Source organism: Protomyctophum bolini (assembly GCF_963924005.1).
Source record: "Protomyctophum bolini genome assembly, chromosome: 15".
NCBI classification, from domain to species: Eukaryota; Metazoa; Chordata; class Actinopteri; order Myctophiformes; family Myctophidae; genus Protomyctophum; species Protomyctophum bolini.
In genome coordinates, this window is record NC_137876.1 from 19849535 (window position 1) to 19872122 (window position 22588).

At 45.6% G+C, this 22588-nt stretch overlaps 2 protein-coding genes across 2 annotated transcripts in view; both read right to left on the bottom strand.

Annotated features, from left to right (window-relative positions):
* Positions 1-2277: 2277 nt before the first annotated feature.
* Positions 2278-22588, bottom strand: part of LOC308329479 (proton-coupled folate transporter) — a 96562-nt gene continuing 76251 nt past the window's right edge. Inside the window, exon 12 of the mRNA XM_080783800.1 lies at positions 2278-2342. Within this exon, the coding sequence (XP_080639926.1) occupies positions 2291-2342 (52 nt within the window). The 3' untranslated portion in view covers positions 2278-2290. The remainder of the gene's footprint in view (positions 2343-22588) is intronic.
* On the bottom strand, positions 10789-11733 carry LOC308329146 (beta-1,4-galactosyltransferase 1-like; the record flags this gene model as incomplete). The annotated part of the gene is made up of 1 exon (XM_080783351.1): positions 10789-11733. One exon carries the CDS (start codon positions 11731-11733, stop codon positions 10789-10791), a length of 945 nt encoding a protein of 314 aa, XP_080639477.1.

Genomic DNA, 22588 nt, shown 5'->3' on the forward strand with positions numbered 1-22588 from the left:
GCCAACCGATGACAGTTACACTGACAGGAACAAATGACTCACTGACTATAGCCCATTTAGACCATGTGTTCTACGTGTGATTCTACGGAAATGTCTTCTAAATCATAGACGGCTATCTGAAAAAACCGTATGTTTCTCTGTCAGTCGTTCTCAAACTATTTCATGTCAAAGGACCCCAGAGATAATATGAAATTGGCCGCCGACCCCCATCTGAAAATATTTTGTTCCAGGGACCGCCCGGAAGCAAAGATTTGACTTAAAAATATTTTTTTAAGATAAAAAAAAATAAATAGCAGATCTACAAGCTCGTAGTGTGGCACTCGGTGCCGCGCTATGAGCTTGAAGATCTGCTATTTTTCAGTATAGCTAAAGTATAAACACACTCCTTAAATCACCCAAAGGGGTTCCCGCCCTGGCTGGGCTATATAGGCTAGAGATACCTGCAGCAAACGTCTAAACTCCACACAAAGCTCGAATATAAAAAGTATAACTCATCGTGGCATAACGTTACGTTATTATTCACAATCAAATATTAGCGTTTGTGGTCCTATCCGCGGTGTCTGAAGGGAGTTCATGATCAAACGAGAAATGACAGCACTTGGAAGTTTCCTTATTCATCTTTGGTTTATTTATTTTTTTGTGGAAAATAGCAATTATAATTTGACGAGTATAGAAACTAATCTGAGCTGAGCTCAACTCTCGGATACAATAAAGTGCATTGTTGTTGTTGGAGAACATGCCGTGAAACCGGTACCCTTTTATTTGCACAATAATAACATAAACGATTTAATTTAAATTGTCCGATAAGAACTCCTCTCCCTGAGTGACGGCCTCATTAGGTTTCATTTAGATGCAGCTGGACAGGTTATCATTGCTGTCACAATCAGGGCCGGTTCGATGCCTCTCGGCGCCCAGGTGCGAGATTAGTAGAGGTAGCCCCCGCACGTGCATATTTCATTTATTCTTATTACATTTTATTATTTTGAGGGCTACACAGCGCCCCTCCCTATACGGACCTGGCGCCCTGGGTGGAGAACTGTTCCGCCATGCCATTTAAAAATAGTGAAAATAGCCAACCTGCAAGCTCCCGTTGCAACACGTTGGGAGCTTGTAGATCTGTTATGTTCACTACAAGTGTGTACAACACTTTTGCATGATGAAGTATAAAAGCCTTCATTTACAAAAGCATAACGTTCATGCCTTTGATAGTTACAGCAGAATAACTCGAGAACAAACAGAAGGAGTTCTGTCAAACTTGGAGGGAAGAGCAGTGGTTCTCAAACACATAGGGGTCCATGAGGGGGTTCAAATATGTAGCCAAATATGTCAAGGCGTTCCCTGCCCCTTGGCACAAAATATTTCCAGATGGGGGTCCATCCATATAAGCCAAATACATCAATTTGGCCTGGGGTCCACCTATGCTTTCTGTGGCATAGGCAGCTCCCGGCAGGATCCGCCGGGATAATCTAGACGCAGCTGCGCGACATGAGACTAATTAATTAGAGTGACGGAGAGAGAGAGAGAGAGAGAGAGAGAGAGAGAGAGGAGTGTGTGTGTACGTGTGCGTCTGTGTCAATTTAACAAAGGTGCAGACGATCAGAAATCAGTATAGATTTGCGCTACTGCATGCCGTATTGAAGTGGACTCGGTCCCAGACTTTTTTTTTCTCTCCCTGGAAATAAAAACTTCTGTGTTTCTGAGGCTACCGACATACATACCCAGACGATTTGCTCAGACACAGTTCTCCATTTATTGTCAATGCAGGCATTTAATGTTTGTGACAGAATCTAGCTATCTTTCGAGGGGCCCCTCAAAGAATATGTACGAAGGGAACCACCACCCGTGACCCATTGGTTTCTATACAGATGTATTACAGACCCGTTTTGAAGCTACCTTTTCATTTGACTGCAGGAGCAGGAGGGGAAATAGCGACACCTGCTGGGCCATTAATTAGAACGGCATGCTGACGACTTCCTATTTGGCCTCAAGTCCAGCAGAGCTTCCTTGCCACCTGGTTTGGTGTAGAGGCTCATGGGTCTTCATACTAGTCTGGTGTAGAGGCTTGGGGTCTTCATTCAGTCTGGTGTAGAGGCTTGTGTCTTCATTCAGTCTGGTTTAGAGGCTTGTGTCTTCATTCAGTCTGGTTTAGAGGCTTGTGTCTTCATTCAGTCTGGTTTAGAGGCTTGGGTCTTCATTCAGTCTGGTGTAGAGGCTTGAGTCTTCATTCAGTCTGGTGTAGAGGCTCATGGGTCTTCATACTAGTCTGGTGTAGAGGCTTGGGTCTTCACATTTAGTCGTTCAGAACCAGACGAGGCTGTGTTGCTGGTAACTCACTGACCCACCTGAGTGACAGACAGCACAGAATGAATGGAGGAGAGCATTATATAAAGACAGGAGACGAAGAGAGGAGGCAAGACAACAGGAAGAAGTGGAGGGGAAAAAAGGCAAACATTTGTATGTTAATGATTTTGTGATTCTTCAATAGAAACAGTATGCCGAGAAAAAAAGGGAATAACCAGGTGCTCACCGGAGATAATAAAAAAAGTGACGATGGTAAAAAAAAGGGAAAAAAAAGGTGCTCACACGGATCAAACGGGATCAAGGCATATAGAAAAAAGAAAGACGATCCGAGCACTCAAAAGTTAAAAAGAGGAAAGCCTTTATTAGATTAAAAAGGCAACAGCCGACATGTTTCGACCATAAAATGGTCTTCTACAGGTCGAGAAGGACGCTATTTGCCACGGTAACCATGTCTGACTTGTTAAAAAAGGCAACTTTGTGGCTCAGGAGGTATAGAGCGGCCGGCTGGCTGCTTGGGCATCAGCCGTGAGGCGTTGGTGAGCTTGTAGATCGGCTACTTTCACAATGTCTGCCTCTTTCTCATGTAATATTTGACACTTTGGCAAAATTGGTAATAAAAAGGTCTTAAATGTCATTGCATTGTAATTTTTAGATATGTATTCTGTATACAGTATATGTATGTGTGTTTACTGTTGAGAGAGAAAATAATGTTACAGATGAAGCTAATCATCTGGGGCTGCTCCCATAGAGTTATAAGGCTGATCCCATAGAGTTATAAGACTGCTCCCATAGAGTTATAAGGCTGCTCCCCATAGAGTTATAAGGCTGCTCCCCATAGAGTTATAAGGCTGCTCCCATAGAGTTATAAGGCTGATCCCATAGAGTTATAAGACTGCTCCCATAGAGTTATAAGGCTGCTCCCCATAGAGTTATAAGGCTGCTCCCCATAGAGTTATAAGGCTGCTCCCATAGAGTTATAAGGCTGCTCCCATAGAGTTATAAGGCCGCTCCCATAGAGTTATAAGGCCGCTCCCATAGAGCTATAAGGCTGCTCCCATAGAGTTATAAGGCTGCTCCCATAGAGTTATAAGGTCGCTCCCATCAGAGTTATAAGGCTGCTACCATAGAGTTATAAGGCTGCTACCATAGAGTTATAAGGCTGCTCCCATAGAGTTATAAGGCTGCTCCCATAGAGTTATAAGGCTGCTCCCATAGAGTTCTAAGGCTGCTCCCATAGAGTTATAAGACTGCTCCCTGATCTGCTAATTCTGCGTCTCTTAGCTCCCACCGAGTGGTTAAGAAACTGTTGGGACGACCAAAGACACCAGCTGGGGTTCCTGTGTTGCGTCGGTGACTATGAATAGGCTACTGTGAATATGTGTGTATTTCACACACAGGGCCCTGCAAGTTGCGGGCCCCCGGGGGCCCCGCAAGCTGCGGGCCCCCCGGGGGCTTCAGCGCCACTGTGTTCCATTGTTAATCCGGGCCTGGCCCTACAGTATATGAGCAGGTCGGTGCCTTGCATGGATGGTTTCCTGCTCTGCATGCTGTCGGAAAGAGAGGGAACGTATGGCTGGGTGAATGTATAATGCACATTGTACTGTAAAGCGCTTTGGAGAAATAGGTTGCTATACAGGAATTAACCATTTACCATAATGGCTTTGTTGTTGGACGTCGAGACGGAGCGTTGCGTGTGTGTGACCTGCCCTGCCCTGCCGTTCCGTTTCCCCTCCCATGGCTGTGTTGTTTCTGTCATTATAGTCACAGAAACATGCTCCCATGCTTCTCACTGTTTCATCATCGCCTTGAAGGCAAAGCACCCTGCGATGTATGTCCTCGCTGCTACTGAAAGACTGGGGATCGGTTCATCCTGGGTGAAGACTGGATAAACACTGGTGAATACTGGTGAAGTTCACCCAGCTGGGTGAACAGAAAACGAGGGCTGCAAACTAGCTCTGGTCCATATAGCTCTAATTCCGTTGCGTTATAGAGCCATGCTACTCTCGACTTCCTGCGCTCGCATGAAATGCAGACCAGCCTCTGTCTCGCCTGTATAGCGACAATTAAAAGAACGTTTGCGCTACTCACCGGAAAAGTCCTTTCTACTCACACAAGCCATCTTTGTATTGGTGAGTATAGCCTAAACGCTCTTTTTATTCTCGCTTACAGTCGAGAGGCTGGTCTGCATTTCATGCAAGCTCGGGAAGACGAGAGCTCTAATGCAAAGGCATTAGACTCTAATGATTAGAGATATATCTATGCTCTTCATAAATATGTTGTAGAGCTCTAATGCAAAGGCATTCGACTCCAATGACTAGAGCTATGCATATCTATGCTCTTCATATGTTGTAATGGCATTAGACTATAATGATTAGAGATATGTATATCTATGCTCTTCATATGTTGTAATGGCATTAGACTATAATGATTAGAGCTATGCATCTATGCTCTTCATATGTTGTAATGGCATTAGACTATAATTATTAGAGCTATATGTATCATGCTCTTCATATGTTGTAATGGCATTAGACTATAATGATTAGAGATATGTATCTATGCTCTTCATATGTTGTAATGGCATTAGACTATAATGATTAGAGCTTTGCATCTATGCTCTTCATATGTTGTAATGGGAAAATGACATTTCTATCCATAAGCGTCCGCCTTTAGAGAACTGCTGACAGAGTTAGCAGTCCCTGTATTATAGGACAAGAGGAGTTAATAGAACTCTTTCACAACGGTGCCAGCAGTCAAGAGCCTGTTCTAGGGATTTCTAGCAGACAGCCATTTAAGGCCATGTGTTAAATGAGTGTTGTGTTTATTTTCAACCTATGTGTGGCTTTCATTGTGAGACCTCTCGAAGTGCATGAGAGGGTGTGAAGCTGTAATTGGGAGGTGCCGTGACACTTCGGTGTTGTGTCATTCTCCACGGAGCGCTCTTGTTAATAAATACGTGACTGTGTTCTCGACACTTCTAAAACCTTTTCCCCACGTGAAATTCATTACACTTTTGTTGTGAGTTTAAAATATCCAGTACAAGAGCTTTTTACGAGCTCTTCAAGCTCGTAGATCTGCTGTGTTTGATGCTTTTGTTTGACGCTGTAGCATGATGAAACTTTGGGAGATAAAATAAAATATGGAGAAAAGAAGCAACGTATATATGCTCACAGGATGTCTCTTGTTGCCATACTAATACTATAGACATAGAGCGCCGAAGTCCCCTCGATTCCCCCTGGTTCACGGAAGTCATTTCTCTACATGGAGAATAACACGAGGTCATCTTAAAAATCGTTTCCATAATCGTTTAAAAAATAAACAAGCTGTCTCAGCGTTATTGTCGGGGAGGTGTCTCGGTGTCGTTTGCGACAGTCAGTCTCTCATATGTGATACAGTCTGTTTCTAGCAAAAAAAATTAACCAATTCAGCAGCAGTAACAATAGCGTTATCTCTCAGTCAGTTGATTCTTCATATCCATATGAGTGAGTGAAGCGGCCTGGATGATTTTTTTCCTTATTTTTCAAACACAGTACAGTAAATGAGGCGATCTAAAATACCCCTATGGGGATTACGATGCAAATGAAAAGTACATGAAACCGTGGACTATTAGCGCCCTCTCCCGAGAGCTAACCGTAACATTTTTAAAAATTCTTTCATACCAAATGCCGAGCGAGACAATGCCAAATGTCTCGCTAGATTTGTTTGTTTTCCAATGTATCTGCCAATGTTGTCCTGCACTTTTTTGCCATGAGAAAATAATTGTGTTAAGTGTTGTTGGCTGTTGTTGTAACCGTTTTTTTTTTACTGTTTGAGACCGAAGACGAATTTCCACACGTGGACAATAAATGAAACTAACTAACTAACTAACTAACTAACTGACATTGGCGTCAGACTTCGGTGCTCTACATGCCATGCCACAGTACTGTACTATGGAGCAGCGCAGGTTGAATACATCAGAGGAGAGAATCTGAGCTCAACGCTGCTCCTGCATAGCCTATGGCTTTCTACAGGTATACACTTCATATGGACTCCATTTGTTCTACTGCAAGACAGCGCGCACGCACGTGCACATGCGTGCGCGTGTGTGTGCACGCGTGTGCACGGGCGTGCGTGTGAAGTTCATAGACAGACACAGAGAAAGAAAAATAACATGTTTCTTTCTTTGGCCCCAGAATACTGATATATATATATCTCTGAGAGAGAGAGAGAGAGAGAGAGAGAGAGAGAGAGAGGGGGTGGGAGGGCAGGGGGGGGAGGGGATGAGAGAGGGATGACCAGAGAGATGAAAGAGAATACATGAAGACAGGAGATGACACCCTGGGTATAGAGACGACTGGCGCGCGCACACACGCACACACATCCACACACGCACACACATCCACACACATCCACACGTTTATATCGCAGTATACTCGTGATGACATAACATTTCAGGAGGGACACGTCATCAATGTCATCCTTATACTCGGGTATTTCTTGAATCTTTACCCATAATCCTATATATATAAAGCCGAAAATAGCTATAATGTATACAACAAGCTTGTAGATCAGCTATTTTCGGTGCGCGATGACGCCGCCACACAATTTATCCCATTCAGGACGGGAACCCCCTTTTGGTTGGATTTTAGCATCGTGTTGTATACTTTAGACGCTATTGGAAAATAGCAGACCTACACAAGGTCGTAGCGCAGCACCGAGTGCCGCGCTACGACCTTGTGTAGGTCTGCTATTTTTGAAAAAATCCTGAACATGTGGCGGGCGCAAATCTGTGAATATATATTCTTTCAGAGCGAACGTTTTTTAACTCAAATCATCAGGTTTTTCAGAAAACTGTCATGACATGGTTTAAGTACGTACTGTATGTATAGGCTACAAAATCAGGCCTATAGCTCCAAACCTATAAACCCCCGAAAACCTATATCCTCTAAATGTGTATAATCCTAATCCCAGTCTCTGGGTTGAGGGTTAGGATTAAATACAAATCTTTAAGCCTAGAACTGCCCCAAAATCCCTTTTTAACCATGAGACCAAAGCGCCATATCTGCTATACTTGTGAGGACACTTTCAGCCTCGCAAGTGTAGTAAATGCACACACACACACACACACACACACACACACACACGCACGTGTGTGTGTGTGTGTGTGTGTGTGTGTGCGCGTGCGTGTGTGTGTGTGTGTGTGTGTGTATATATATAAGACACATAAGCGTTTAAGGGGCTATAGTGGGTACAGTGCAGCCCTGACCCCCCTGCTCTTTGAAGCAGTGTTGACGCCTCAGGGGGTGAGCAGTGTGTAAATCCCTCTGCAGCCGCGCCGCTTCAGAAGGGTGAGAACCCGGCCATGATGCTCTTACGCACGCACGCACGCACGCACGCAGGCAGGCACGCAGGCAGGCACGCACGCACGCACGCAGGCAGGCAGGCAGGCAGGCAGGCACGCACGCACGCACGCACGCACAGAGCACTGCAGAAGACTCATGGAGCATGAATGGACAACACTTATGCTCACAGCTCACAGTGGATCTTTTAACTAGTGGAGCCGATATACACGTCATGTGAGCACGCACGCACACACGCACACACGCACGACACACGTAATTACATAACGATGTAACTGTTATTTGTGTATTCATTTGTTTAGCTAGAATAGACTACAATGTTGGATTTGATTTTATAATGTGAATGTTTTGTCTTTTTGTATTTGCTTTGTTCAGAAGCCCAGGAAGACCAGAGGCTCTTTCACGTGTCTCTGGTGGGTATCCTTTAATAAACAAACACACACACACACACACACACACACACACACACACACACACACACACACACACACACACGAGATCGATTTAAATAACCTCTTCGACCCATAAAGACCTGAGGCCGATTCCACTAACGCCTTCTAAAACCCCCCATGTTTAAATAGACCTGACAAAATCCTGACAGTTTTCTGGAAAACCGTATGTTTTCTGTATCAGTGGTGTTCAATATTTCATGTCAAGGACCCCCAAAAATTATATATAATATGCCTCCGCCCCCCCCCCCCCATCTGAAAATATGCTGTTCCAGGGACCTCCCCAGAAGCAAAGACTTGAGTTAAAATGTTCACTCTGTAATAATATATTCAAAGATTTGAGGCACATTTTCACGATTTTTCAAAAATAGCAGACCTACACGTTTTTAGATCTGCTATTTTTCATATAGCTAAAGTATAACATAATGCTTTAAAACACCACAAGGGGTTCCCGACCATGCAGAATAGGTTAAATATCAGTGGTTCTCAAACCTTTTTCGTGTCATGGACCACCCTGGATTTCCATCTCAAAATATGTTTTTTCTCAGGGGACCCCCCGAGAAGCAGAGATTTGAGTTAAAGGTATATTCAGTGATTTCACTCAAAAAACCTTAGGTTTCGTTTTTGCCATGGGACCCAAGCTTTCATCCAATCAGGATAGAGAACCAAAAACGAAACCTAAGGTTTTTTGACCCCCCCCAGGGGTTAACTGGGGACAGGGAGGAACTCCTTATATGGTCAGCACACTCTATAGTAGAGAGGATTATCACAACAAAACAAAAAAATAAGTGATATTTGAATTAAGTGAAATCACTGGTTGCACCACTCAAAAATCTCCAGGGCGGGGCTTATATAGCCTTGATGTGGAATGGAAGATCGTTCCAAATGTATAGGTCTTGTTGTATAATAGCACACATATAGGCTACATTTGCAGTTAGTTTGAATACTAAAGTATAGTGTGCCATTATATCTATTGTTAAGTCTACCTGGTGAAGTGGTTCCGTGGCCAGCGGTCATTGTCACTTCACTATACAGCCAGACACCAAGCCTTCACATTTAAGTGCTCAGACACGACATTATATCATCTGGAAAAAAGGCCATCGAACTGAAGTGCACATTCTTCCTATATATCCCCATGCGTCCCCTCCTCCTCCTCCGTACGCTACTTCTTCTACATATGGCTACAGTTATTTTTTGTACATTCTGTCTACGTGGTTTATAGCGTATACTGGTAGAATGAATTGCATTTTTTTTAAAGACATACAAGGAACAAAGTACACAAAAAAAAACCCCCAAAAAAACAACAACATCCATGACAAAAACCAACAATAACGCATACCCACCCACCCGCTAGCCCTGAGGGGAGAATAGACATACCCACCCACCCGCTAGCCCTGAGGGGAGAATAGACATACCCACCCACCCGCTAGCCCTGAGGGGAGAATAGACATACCCACCCACCCGCTAGCCCTGAGGGGAGAATAGACATACCCACCCACCCGCTAGCCCTGAGGGGAGAATAGACATACCCACCCACCCGCTAGCCCTGAGGGGAGAATAGACTTGTAGAAAAAATATACGATAATAAACAATACTTACAAAAAATAATTAGGAAAGAAACCTGTAGGCAAGACATGACCATATAAAAGAAGCTAAAGAAGAGAGAGAGAGAGAGCCGCTATAGTTGAGATTATTTTTTCTATAGGTGAATTTTGCTTCCAGCGAAGAAAAATGCGGCGCCTCGCTATGATCTAGCTGCCTGACACCTACAGTATACTGAATCTGCCCACCACTGGAGACACACCCGGAAATAGCAACTAACGGGACACGGAGGCACAGGAAAGCCAAAGACTGCGGAGAGTATCGAAAAGGTGTTTCTAAAAAGGAACATGTTTTGGGCAGGAGTACAAAAAGTGTGTGTATAGGTCTGCAGCAGGTGAGTAAAGACACCTGGTACACAAGTCATTATTTGTCTGGAAGCATTCTGCTTTGGTGTAGTGTGTCCTATGGACCACTTTAAATTGGATAAGACACATTGGATATAAGGCACATAAAACAAGACGAGTTTATTCTAGATAGCGCTTCCTTCCACAAATCCTCGGGTGGCTCCATCCCATGTATACCTCACCCCCCCCCCCCAGAGGTTGTGGTTAATTTAGAAGATTAGCATTTTTATAGCGCTTTTCCAAGTGCTCAAAGCGCTTCACAACGGTTCATTCATTCACACATTGGGAGGTGAAGTGGCGAACAGTCGACGCCAGAGTCATCACTTCCCACATTCGCACACCGATGGTGGCCGAGCTCACACCGACCGACTCGTTGGAGGCAATGTAGGGTTCAGTGTCTTGCCCAAGGACACTTCGACATGTGGACAGGAGGAGGAGCCGGGATTCTAACCGCCGACCCAAGGATCATTGGACGACCATTGGATCATCCACACACCAATGGTGGCTCTACCTCCTGAGCCACAGCCGCCCCATAGAACACACCAATTATTCCAATACGAGTAAGTAAGCAAGGCAGTGTGCAGAAGACAGTTGGGCGCCTAATCGTTCCAGTGGTATATATGCGAGATTAGCACCGGATAAACACACACACACACACACACACACACACACACACACGCACACACACACGCACACAATCTTCTAGCCTCCGACAGACGCTGTAGAAAATAAGTTCACTTCCTCTGTATATTGTTGTCATGGAGGAGGAGCATTGCCGATGTCTGCGGTGACGTTGGTGTACAGCGGATGCCTCGTTGTCCTCACCACCTTGTAGGACAGATGATTGATCCCGTCCATTGCCATGTTCCGCCTGGTGCCGCGGAGAAGTTCCCACCTCCTTGGGTTGGCTTGGTTGAGTTTATCTCTCGCATGAGGGATGTTCCTGTAATACCCCACCTTTCCACCGGGACGTGACACAGACATACCTTTATACACAATCCTTTCATAAATGTCGTCGTCCTCTCCTCCCCAGCCCCAGTAGTTATTTGGGAAGCCGTTGATTTTCAAAAACTGCTCTTTGTTCAACGCACTTACACCACCGTAGAAAGTGTGAAGTAACCCGAAGTTCCACTTCTCAAGGCCGGAGATCAGATGTCTGGGCTGGCCGGAGCAGCCGTATATGTTACGGTCGTCCATCGGTATCAGGTCGACGTCGCTGAACACAAAGCAGTCATAGTTGTCATCGTTCAGAGCCTCGCGGTAACCGACGTTCATCAGCTTAGCTCTGTTGAACGTCCCGTTTCCGTGCTGGTGGACGACATAGACCCCGTAGTCGTTCCGCTGCCTCCGGAGGATGGGGTGGAGGTAGTGAAGCCAGACTTTGAGGTGCTCCTCTCGGTCCCTGAAGGGAATGATCACGGCCACCTTCTGGGAGGCCACGCAGTCCCCGGGTCGATGGCGGCCGCCAGGCTCGACGTCGGGGTTCTGCTTGAGAATCTGGTCGAGACTCGCCCTGGAACCGAACTCCACCTTCAGAGGACCGACGAGGAGTGGAGAGATGTCGGGGCATGGTGGTGGTGGTGGTGGTGGTGCAGCTCCGGCTGGTGTGGGCGGTGTGGCTGTTGGCGCAGCCTGCAGGAAAATGACTGTCAACACACAGCCCAGCAACAACTGCTTAAACATCTGTTTAAACATGGGCATTTTCACTCACAAACCTGTAACAGATCAGTGTTGAGTGACATTGAGTGTATAGCCAGACGAAGGGGTTAAAAAGGGCCGTGGCCTGACGTCATGGATAGTTGAGCCCATATTTGGACCAGTGTTGATTTTTTTTACTTCACGCAAGAAGAGCGCGCAAGTACTGTAATCGGCTGCGTATGTCGTTGGCGTCGCTCGGCCAATCGGGGACCAAGGTATGTATGTCGCCATCGCTCGGGCCAATCGGGGACCAAGAACGGCGATCGGGGCTCGGTATGTATGTCGGTACGTTCCACCAGCCAATGAGAAACCGCTGTTCTCGATGAGGTAACTAAAGTACGTTTAAAAATTGGTACAAGGTGAATAGGGGTTATGTACAGTTGGTATCGGCTGGGTATGTGTGCATGTCTGTGTACTCCACCGGGCAATGAGGGACCACTGACCACTGCTGTATTTTTAAACGGCAGTGGTGAGTGCATTTCTACTTGTTACTTGCGCGAGCAGAGCGCTAGTACTGTTTTCGGCTGCGTATGTCGGTGACTGTGTAACAATCGGCCTTTTACACTGAAAGGATAATTATTGCTAAAGGACAAAAACAACGGGACCGTCGGGTTAACTCTGCGGTATTTTATATAGAAGCCACGAAAAGAGAATAATAAAGTAATAATAATAGGCACAGTTTACATGGGGAAACAACTGAAATCAATAATCACGAAAACAAACCCCCTCCCAACCCCCGGCCAAATATAAACTATAAACAGTTTGTGTGGCGTTAGCAGCACGCTACTGCCCGCCCACAGTAGTAAACTAGAACTGCACTCTGTCGAGTCAGTGCATACTTGCTTGTTCCACACTAGTAGGCGCATAAATGGCCTACTAGTGCGCAAGCAGCACATACGTTCCCTCCTCCTGCCTGCATCTGGTCTCTCTCGAGCAGAAACGATAAACCGGAAGCAGTGGGACAAAAATGACGATATCTCCATAATAATTTTGAGTTGTACTCCCGTTAGGTTGTGTTTACATTCGCGCCGTGGCAGCGCTTCAATAGGTCACCAGTCCCGCGTTGATCCCGCCTCTAGCGGCCGCGTACAGCTGCGTCTCTCTCCGGTCAGAAATGGTCCGGAGTGCATCGCCTCTGCCCGAGAGTGGCCTGGGCACCATTTCATTTAGCGTATAATGATCCTGTCGGGAGCGGATGATATCCTTACGTCATGTTGTATAGTATTGTTTTTTGTAGTCGACACGCAGGCACAACAGGCGGGACAACTTCCTTTTCCCTCAAACCGCTTTTTCTCAACAAAAGCTACAGGCTAACGAGAGCTTTTATTGAGAGGGAAAAAGGAAGTTGCCGCCGCCTGTTGTTCCTGCCTGTCGACTACAAAAACAATACTACAACATGACGTAACCATGGCTGATGGAGGGGAAAGGAACTGGTTGGAATAACGTGTTCCTTCCACGCGCTACGTCCAACCAGGGAAACTCCCCCCCTGTCAGGTGTAAAGGAGCAACTTGGACACTCGGGCATGAAGGAAGCATGAGTTCAAGTCCGTTGCTCTCCCCAGGTTGGCGGAGGGTGTGTATAGAGCCCAGGATCACATTAGATGATTGACACAGGGGTGAAAAATGGGTTACAGAATCGTGGGATAAAATATAAAAAAACATGACGTAACGATATCATCCGCTCCCGACAGGATCATACAGACTTTTGAAACAGAGACCAGGCTTTCCTCCGAGGTGGCGGAAAGCCTGGTGAGGCGAGGCTAGCCCGAGAGGGACCAGATGGGAGCAGGAGGAGGAACTCACTGCTGCCGCCAGCTGGCGGAGTCAGGTTACTACCTACTAGACCCACTGCACATGTAAAACAGATAAAGCTGCTATACCTTTTTAAACACATTTTAAATCAAAGCAAATGTGACATAATATAGTTCTGTTTACTCCAACAGAACTGCAGTCTCCAACTGTATATAATTTATACCCATTTTCAATTGTTTTTACTATAATTTTGACACTTGATTTATTTGGCAATGTAAATGTCTCAAGCTCATTTTGAATCAAGTCAAATTGAATTGACAGACAGCAGTGCAGTGCTGCTATGAGGCCAGTCTATCTGTGGCAGACGTTACTAATGGGCACTTGTCAAGGCACGACAATGGGCACGACAAAGTGCCCGATAATGGGCACTTGTCAAGGCACGACAATGGATCCACGACAAGGCCCGGCCGGGGTGGCCGTCTGTCCGTCCCTCCTCCCGGCAGCGTCCGATCGCCGCGTCCGATCGCCGGTGCCCGGAGAATGCACTCGCTCGGACAAAACCGTCTTTGCGTTGGTGAGTAATATAGCGAAAGTGTTGTGTTTGTTTTTGCAGGTGCAGGAAGTTGAAAGTACACCATAGCGGCGTTAAGACCTTCTGGACGGGAACACCCTTTTTGGTGTTTTAAAGCATCGTGTCATATACTTTAGCTATTGAAAAATAGCAGATCTACAAGCTCGGGGTACCGAGCTTGTATAGGTCTGCTATCTCTCGAAAAGTCTTGAAAATTTGGTGCAAATCTTTGAATATATGTATTCTTTCAGAGCAAACTTCTGCTGGGTCCCTGGAACAACATATTTTCAGATGGGGGTCGGCGCCGGCCAATTACATATTTTTTTGGGGGGGATGACCTTGACACGAAAACACTGACATATAGAAACAGGCTTTTCAAACTGTCATGATTTAAGAAGACATTTTGTAGAATCTGCAGGTCTCAGGTCTCAATGGGTTAAGGAACCGGTTATAGGGACCGGTTAAGGAGATATAACGATATAATGGACCAGAGCTACACTGCAACACGACCCTGAACTCCAGCTATATATATATATACTCACTGCACTGATATATCCTACTCAGAGGAGCATTTCAGATTCTCCGTGTGCTGCCGTTCCAGATCCTAATGCTCTCTCTCTCTCTCTCTCTCTCTCTCTCTCTCTCTCTCTCCCAGCCCTGCCTAAAGCGGCGCATTTGCTCACACGCTTCGCACGTCGGCGGCCAGCAGAGAATGACACTTATGGTCCTCGGGAATTGGAAACGTTGACCTTTAAGAATCACCAAGTGGGGGTTTTTGAAAAGTCCCTTCCCGCAGACGCATGAGAATGGCCTGTGCTGTGCACTCCCCTGGAGGCGGTATAGTAGACGCTCCGCCAGCAATAGACCCGCTGTATATGAAAGAGTTTATAGCGGTTAATTCACACCGGGAGGGAGAGATAGAGAAGAGAAGGGGTGGGGGGTGGGGGGGGAGAGACAGCAGACAGGGACAGGCGACAGAGAGAGAGAGAGACAGAAAGGAAAATAAGGAACTGCATGGCCAAGAAGAAAAAGACGGTTCTGCACTCAATGGAGTGACTGAGTGGATCGATCGTGCATGTGAGAAAACATGCGCACGCACACACACACACACGCGCGCGCACACGCACACACACACACACACACACACACACACACACACACACACACACACACAGAGAGCGCCAGCCTTTTCACAAGATAGGTTGATGAATCGAAGTCACTTAAAGATGTTGGTTCAAAACTCATTTAGCTTTCACCAGTTGTTACACTCTCTGTGTGAGAGCGTGCGTGCAACGTGCGCGCGAGTGCATGCGTGTGTGTGTGCGTGAGCGCGCGCGTGTGTGTACACTAGTATGTGACAGCCTTAAAGCAAATGAATGTCAGGTAAAAGGTATTTACGAAGCAACGTTAAGGCTTTTAAGCCAGAGGATGTGCATTGAGCTTTGTGCGTGTGCATACGCGCTGTGTGTGTATGTGCGCGCGTGCGTGAGGTATTTGTATTTCATTTATTTTGCAACTGGACTGCTCTTGCTGTTTTCTGTCACAACGTGTCGCGGTGCGATGTGTTGTGATGAGCTTGTGATGAGCTGACCTGAGATCAGATTCTAAAAATGTCTTCTACGTCCTGACAGTTTTCATTCTGACCTGAGATCAGATTCTAAAAATTTCTTCTATACATCCTGACAGTTTTCATTCTGACCTGAGATCAGATTCTAAAGATGTCTTCTATGTCAGTCGCTCTTCGATTTTTCAAAAACAGCAGACCTACAAGCTCGTAGCGCGCTATGAGCTTGTAGATCTGCTATTTTTCAATAGCTAAAGCACGACATGACGCCAACACCGAAATGGGTTCCCGCCCAAAATGGGCTGAAGTGGTAAAAAGAAGAAAATCACAACCGTATGTGAACTGAGCGGTGCAACTATACATTTATCGTTAGTTACTGCCTGCACTGTACTGTGCTCTGTATACTGCATTGTACTGTACTGTGCTTTACTTTGAAATGACAGAGTTACCGTGTTGCAACGTTCAGTGCTCGGACAGACACAGGGACACGCATACATACATACAGTACATACGTAGGGACACACTATAGCTGCGTAACGGAGCGGAGGCACCGCTCAAAAATAAAACCCACATAGAGATGCTATATACCAAGCAATGTTTTTCACGTTGGAAGAGTATACAGCGCAATGACCGAAGGGGAGGGGGAAAGGAATAAGAAAGGGCGAGACTTAAGTAATCCGAATGCCTGTTCCATCCCAACATCAAAAGAATCATCGCACTCTCTCATCTTCGCTCAAGCTTCACCACGGGGTGTGTATGGCAGGCTATACTAGCGCCACACCAAGAGTTGTTTGAGCTGCGCACACACACACACACACACACACACACACACACACACACACACACACGTCACACACACACACACACACACACGCACACAGGCATACCGACGTGCTGCTTGAGAACCTCACATGTCCTTCCATTGGCAATTCAGTAGATTGGCAGTGCGTTGCCAGGAACAGAACATTGTCAGTGAGAAAGTGGGCCATTCATTTGCCACGGTGTTATGTTGTGTTCATTCTATTCACATCTTCCCCTGAATAGATATAGAGGGCTCCACCTTGCGCCTGCACCCTTATCACATTATCCCTAAACTATAATTTGCCATTTTTTCACTATTTTGAAAGTCATTTTGAAACAGTTCAACGTATAGCCGATCTACATCTACACGTTGTGAGCTTGTAGATCGGCTATTTGAACTATTTATAAAGGTTTTTTTAGTTTTTTTATAGTAAAACATGGCAAATAGGTTTAGGGATAAGGGTTAAGGGGTGACGCAAGATATATAGCCCAGAGTTCCTCTGCTATATGGACTCTTCTTTTCTGTAGCAAAGCAGTAGAATTAGTAAGGCTAACAAAAAAAACAGTGAATATAACTTGCTAAAAAACATGCTTTTTTCATCCCAGGAAACCTCCAGGAAAAAGACCAGGAAAGCGTGAAGAAATTGGAATGGCACAAGAGAGAGTGTGTCTATATAGCGTATCGATCAAAAATACCCATTTACACCTCTTAGCAACGCTTACAAAAGCTGCTGAGTGTCAACGGCGTGAATTAACATGATAGGAATGACCCCATGGCTGGATGCACATCAAGGCTACTGTAAGTATACTGTACAGCAGGGATACTCAAATAGATTTACCTGTGGGCCACATTACAAAAATGGCAAGGGGCCAGGGGCCAGTAGATAAAATTACGACATTAATGATACTTGATAACTTCTCTCTTTCAATTGCTTTATTTTCGCAAAATGTATCAAAGTACAATGTGCATGCACACAATATGTAAATAAATAAATGTGTTACATTTTCTTGCATAAACACAAAGAGCTGTTTCCATAACTGCACAAATTATTGCACATAACATGAGTAGCTGTTATAATAACATAATAACATAACATGAGTAGCTCTTTGCCTGCCTGCCTGCCTGCCTGCCTGCCTGCCTGCCTGTCTGTCTGTCTGTCTGTCCATGAGTAGTTATTTGTCTGTCTGTCAATGAGTAGCTGTCTTACTGTCTGCCTGTCTATGAGTAGCTGTCTGCCTGCCTGTCTATGAGTAGCTGTCTGTCTGTCTGCCTGCCTGCCTGTCCAATTGTCCATGAGTAGCTGTCTGTCTGCCTGTCTGAGTAGCTGTCTGCCTGCCTGCCTAATTGTCCATGAGTAGCTGTCTGTCTGCCTGTCTATGAGTAGCTGTCTGCCTGCCTGCCTAATTGTCCATGAGTAGCTGTCTGTCTGCCTGTCTATGAGTAGCTGTCTGCCTTCCTGCCTGTCCAATTGTCCATGAGTAGCTGTCTGTCTGTCTATGAGTAGAATAGATAGCTATAAGTGAAGAGCAATTTCCGCAATTACCATTTCCGCAATTTCCATTTCCACAATTACCGCAATTTCCATTTCCGCAATTTCCTCAATTTCCATTTCCGCAATTTCCGCAATTTCCATTTCCACCATTTCCGCAATTTCCGCAATTACCATTTCCGCATTTCCGCAATTTCCACAATTTCCGCAATTACAATTTCCGCAATTTCCGCAATTTCCATTTCCATTTCCAACTATTAATGGCAGCTGGGTTTCATCATTCAAATAAAATAGAATTCTGTCCGTTTAGCTATAAAATTATGTCAGGGAATAGGGATACACAGTATATGTCTTTCATTTGCATTGCATCTCCCCCCCCCCCCCCAAGCTTTTATTTTCGTTCGAGTAATAGTACAACTCTAATAGTATTACTTATAATAATGTAATTAAAGATAACTTTTTATTTCATTTTCCAGATTTTTTTTTCTTCTTTTTTTTAGATTTTCATTGGTGGGCCAGTCATAATGGTCCCGCGGGCCTGATGTGGCCCGCGGGCCTGAGGTTGAGTATCACTGATATAGCGTATCGATCAAAAATACCCATTTACACCTCTTAGCAACGCTTACAAAAGCTGCCGAGTGTCAACGGCGTGAATTAACATGATAGGAATGACCCTGGCTGGATGCACATCAAGGCTACTGTAAGTACTGTACAGTATAGCCTGTAAGCATGCTGTCAGAGGTTCTGGAGCAGTCCATTGGATAGCAGTGGCATGCTGTCAGATTTTGGAGCTGTCCATTGGATAACAGTGGCATGCTGTCAGAGATTTTGGAGCTGTCCATTGGATAACAGTGGCATGCTGTCAGAGGTTCCAAAGCAGTACATTGGATAACAGTGGCATGCTGTCATTGGTTCCGAAGCAGCCCATTGGACAGTGGTGGCGCTGGAGGGGGGGGGGGGGGGGGGGGGGGGGGGGATTGAGGGGCTTTAGCACCCTCTGTGAATAAAATTATTTTCTCTGAAATTATTTGGTGGTCATATAATTATTATTTTCAATGGCCTATCGGCTATCTGTTAACATCGATTATAGTAAAACATGCATACTCGCAGTGCGCCGTTCACATAACGTTACGTACATAACGTACAATAACGTACGTGATTCACATAACGTTATACGCGAGCGGCGCGCATCACCTGACATGCTTTGAACCAACCAGGTGTATAGTTGTACTATAGTTGTTTGAACTTGGGCGGGCGGTTTTGGTTTTGCTCAGCAGCACATGTCTGTAGTCACAGAGCAAGACAGACAGACAGACAGTGAGACAGATCATAACGAGATACAAAATGCATACATTTGTGGCCAGGCAGCCTCGAGTTGTGCAGCACGATATATAGCAATGCCAATCCCGTTCTTGATATGGAGGTCGGAGGACGAGAATTCATGAGTCTGAACATGAGGGAGAGGGAGAGCCGGTTACAGCGGGAGAGGATGTTATTATTATTCAGGACGAAAAAAAGCGCTGAAGATATCTAGACCACCAGATTACCGATGCCTTTGCCGGCAATCACAACAACAGTTCTTCTGTGAAGTTGGTGACTGCCACTGCACTCCCTATAGCTATGAGTGTGTGTCATGATGGCCAGGAAGGCACCGTGGCATTATTTCCAATATAGTCAGCTTCATTTTGTATGTGCATGCAGGGCTGCAGGCCACTGCTCTATAGTATAGGGTGGATTTATTTCATTAAGTCTGATTCTGTTCTTGTTTTGTATATTGCTGCTGTGCGTCTATATGAGCGGCCAATAGAATGTGTGAGCGCTCTGACCGCTCTCTTTCTCTCTCACACACCCCTCTCTCTCCTCTCTCTCTCTCTCTCTCTCCCCCCCCTCTCTCTCTCACACACCCCTCTCTCTCTCCCACCCTCTCTCTATCTCTCTTTCTCTCTGCCCCCCCTCTCTCTCTCCCCCTCTCTCTTTCTCTCACACACCCCTCTCTCTCTTCTCTCCTCTCTCTCTCCCCCTCTCTCTCTCTCTCACCCCCCCTCCCCCCCCCCCCCTCTCTCTCTTTCTCTCTCATGCACCCCCCCCCCCTCTCTCTCTCTCAGTTCGTTGAGATGTGGGGACATGATAACATCTTGTGTAGCATTGAGCAAGAATCACTGGTTTTATCTCTTTAAGAGGAAAAAAAATGGTTTTAATATTATTGTGAATACCCAAAGCATGAAATTTCTAGAAATGTCCTGAAGAATATGTGAGTGTACACAAAAGGTCTTCGTTAAAGGTCTCTCTCTCTCTCTCTCTCTCTCTCTCTCTCTCTCTCTCGTAGTCATGTTTTTGCAACCACTCCAAGGAACAGCAATGTCCGTGTTGGTTCACCTATTGTGACGTTAATGAGCACCAGTATGACTATGAGTACCAGTAGGGGCGCTGTTGTGCCAAAAACAGAGAGAGAGAGACAGCTGTTGCCTGCTAATGAGAGAGAGAGAGAGAGAGAGAGAGAGAGAGAGAGAGAGGAGGGGGGAGAGAGAGGGGAGTTGCACCACTCAGTTCACACGGGTGTGATTTTCCTTTATTTGCCGATGGGTTGATTTGATTGGGTTCTCACTTCTCAGACTGCTTTGCTCGCTCTCAGATTGTGTCATGATTACAGGTTATTGGCTATAGTGATACAGTCCCATGCAGCACAATTAAAAAACTAGAAAAAGGTCTCCACCAGGAGGATAGGAGTGTGTGTGTGATGTTTGGCAAAATGTTTAGGAGTAATATAAACATGATGTTTTTGTTTGTTTGTTTCTTGCAACAATTGTCTTCATTTTGTTGAGGAAATGCAGAGCCAGTTCACTCATAGCATCTCTGAGGATATAGAATTCTGGATGAGCAGGACATGTGCAGCATTTTGTACAAAACGGGCCACTCCTGAAAACTTTGGAAGGCAATCTTAGCTATAATCAGTGTAGAATCTGAGAAATCCAACAGGCTCGTCTTGATCACATGACTACAGAGATCATGTGTATACCGATTTGCGTGAGATTTGGATGAAATCACAAACAATGTGTTTGGCCTAAATCGGCCTCATGGTGGCGCTATAACAGGCCGTTGAGGAATATTTGGGGCAGAGGTTCGTCGCTGGCATCCAGGGAGTGTGTGTGCACCGTTTGGCATGGATCGGGCCAACGGTGCCGGAGATTAGCTGATAACGGACAGACGGAAGGACGGACGGACGGACGGACGGACGCACACGGACGGAGTGCAAAACATACTCTCTCCCCATGCCTTCGGCCTGGTGGAGACAATAAACACTCGTTTATTGTCGTGGTCCCTCTAACTACATAATGTATGCATGATGTGTGTGTGTGTGTGTGTGTGTGTGTGTGCATGATTTTGTGTCGGCTACATGGTTTACTGAATGATCCATCTCTGTTACTTTCAGGATTCAATATAAAAAGACGTAGCGCTCCACTATATAGTTAATACATACCCAGTACACAACACCTGAGCGTCACGCGTGGATCGATATGCAAGAGTGTGAGAAACACGTGAACGTGCTAATTTGTCTCCAAGGGCTTGCCGAGAGACACGGCGCAGCAGAACTCCAGACACTTCACCCTGCACGGCTGGCACACTTTCTGCTTTCCAATCTCTCTCCCCCAAAGTGGATGCGTCTTTAAGCGTTCTGTTTTGTGCACGTTGGGCCGTAACCTTGATTTATGGAAGAATAACAGCCTCTTCAGCGCCTCGCAGCACAGCGCTATACTTATGGGGCTCAACAGCGGAAAATGAAGCTGTCTAGTCTCTGCCCCGGAAGAAACCTCTTATCTCCCATACTTTGTATACTGTTGTTGTCATGAGTGAATGAACGGCCGCAATACTTCAATATGTCTTCGCAACAGTTTTTCACATCAAGGGGCTATTATTTATTCTGCATTTGAGCCACGCGTGCCACCGTTTGATGACATTTATATTTAACCTCTCAGACCCAAGACTTTGGAATATTTTGTTGTCGTTGGATAAGATTTTGTCCACGGTTATAGGAGATCAGGAGAGATAACAGGCAAACTTTTGCTCAAAATGCCAATTATTCTACATACCCTAATTGTGAAGAAGTAAAAAAATAAGTTAACTCTTGAAGAGCGTAAAATGAAACCAAAGGTCCATTTGGAATCCCTTCAAGGACCACTGGTGGTCCCCGGACCACTGGTTGAGAACAACTACTCTAGTGCAGATGTTCTCAACCTGGGGGTCGCGACCCCTCGGGGAGGGGGGGGGTCCCGAAATTATAAAAAAAGAATCACACCCGTGTGAACAGAGTGGTGCAACTCCCCTCTCCCTCTCTCCCCCTCTCTCTCTCTCTCTCTCTCTCTCTCTCTCTCATTAGCAAGCAACAGGCAGCACTGTCTCTCTCTCTCTGTTTCTGCATGGCACAACAGCGCCCCTACTGGTACTCATTATATGATGCTCATAGTCACATGAACACATAGGTGAACACATAGGTGTACACATGCATTGCTGGTTGTAGGAGTGGTTGCACCATTCGAAAAAAGAAAAAAAAATGCAACTGAATGGCTTTGGAGTTGACATAGTACACTACAGTGAATGCATAAACTTTCCTTGATTATATCTGGTTTCAGTATTTATTTATATTTTCATTTCCTCCATTATTAAGGTTATTGTCGCGGCCAA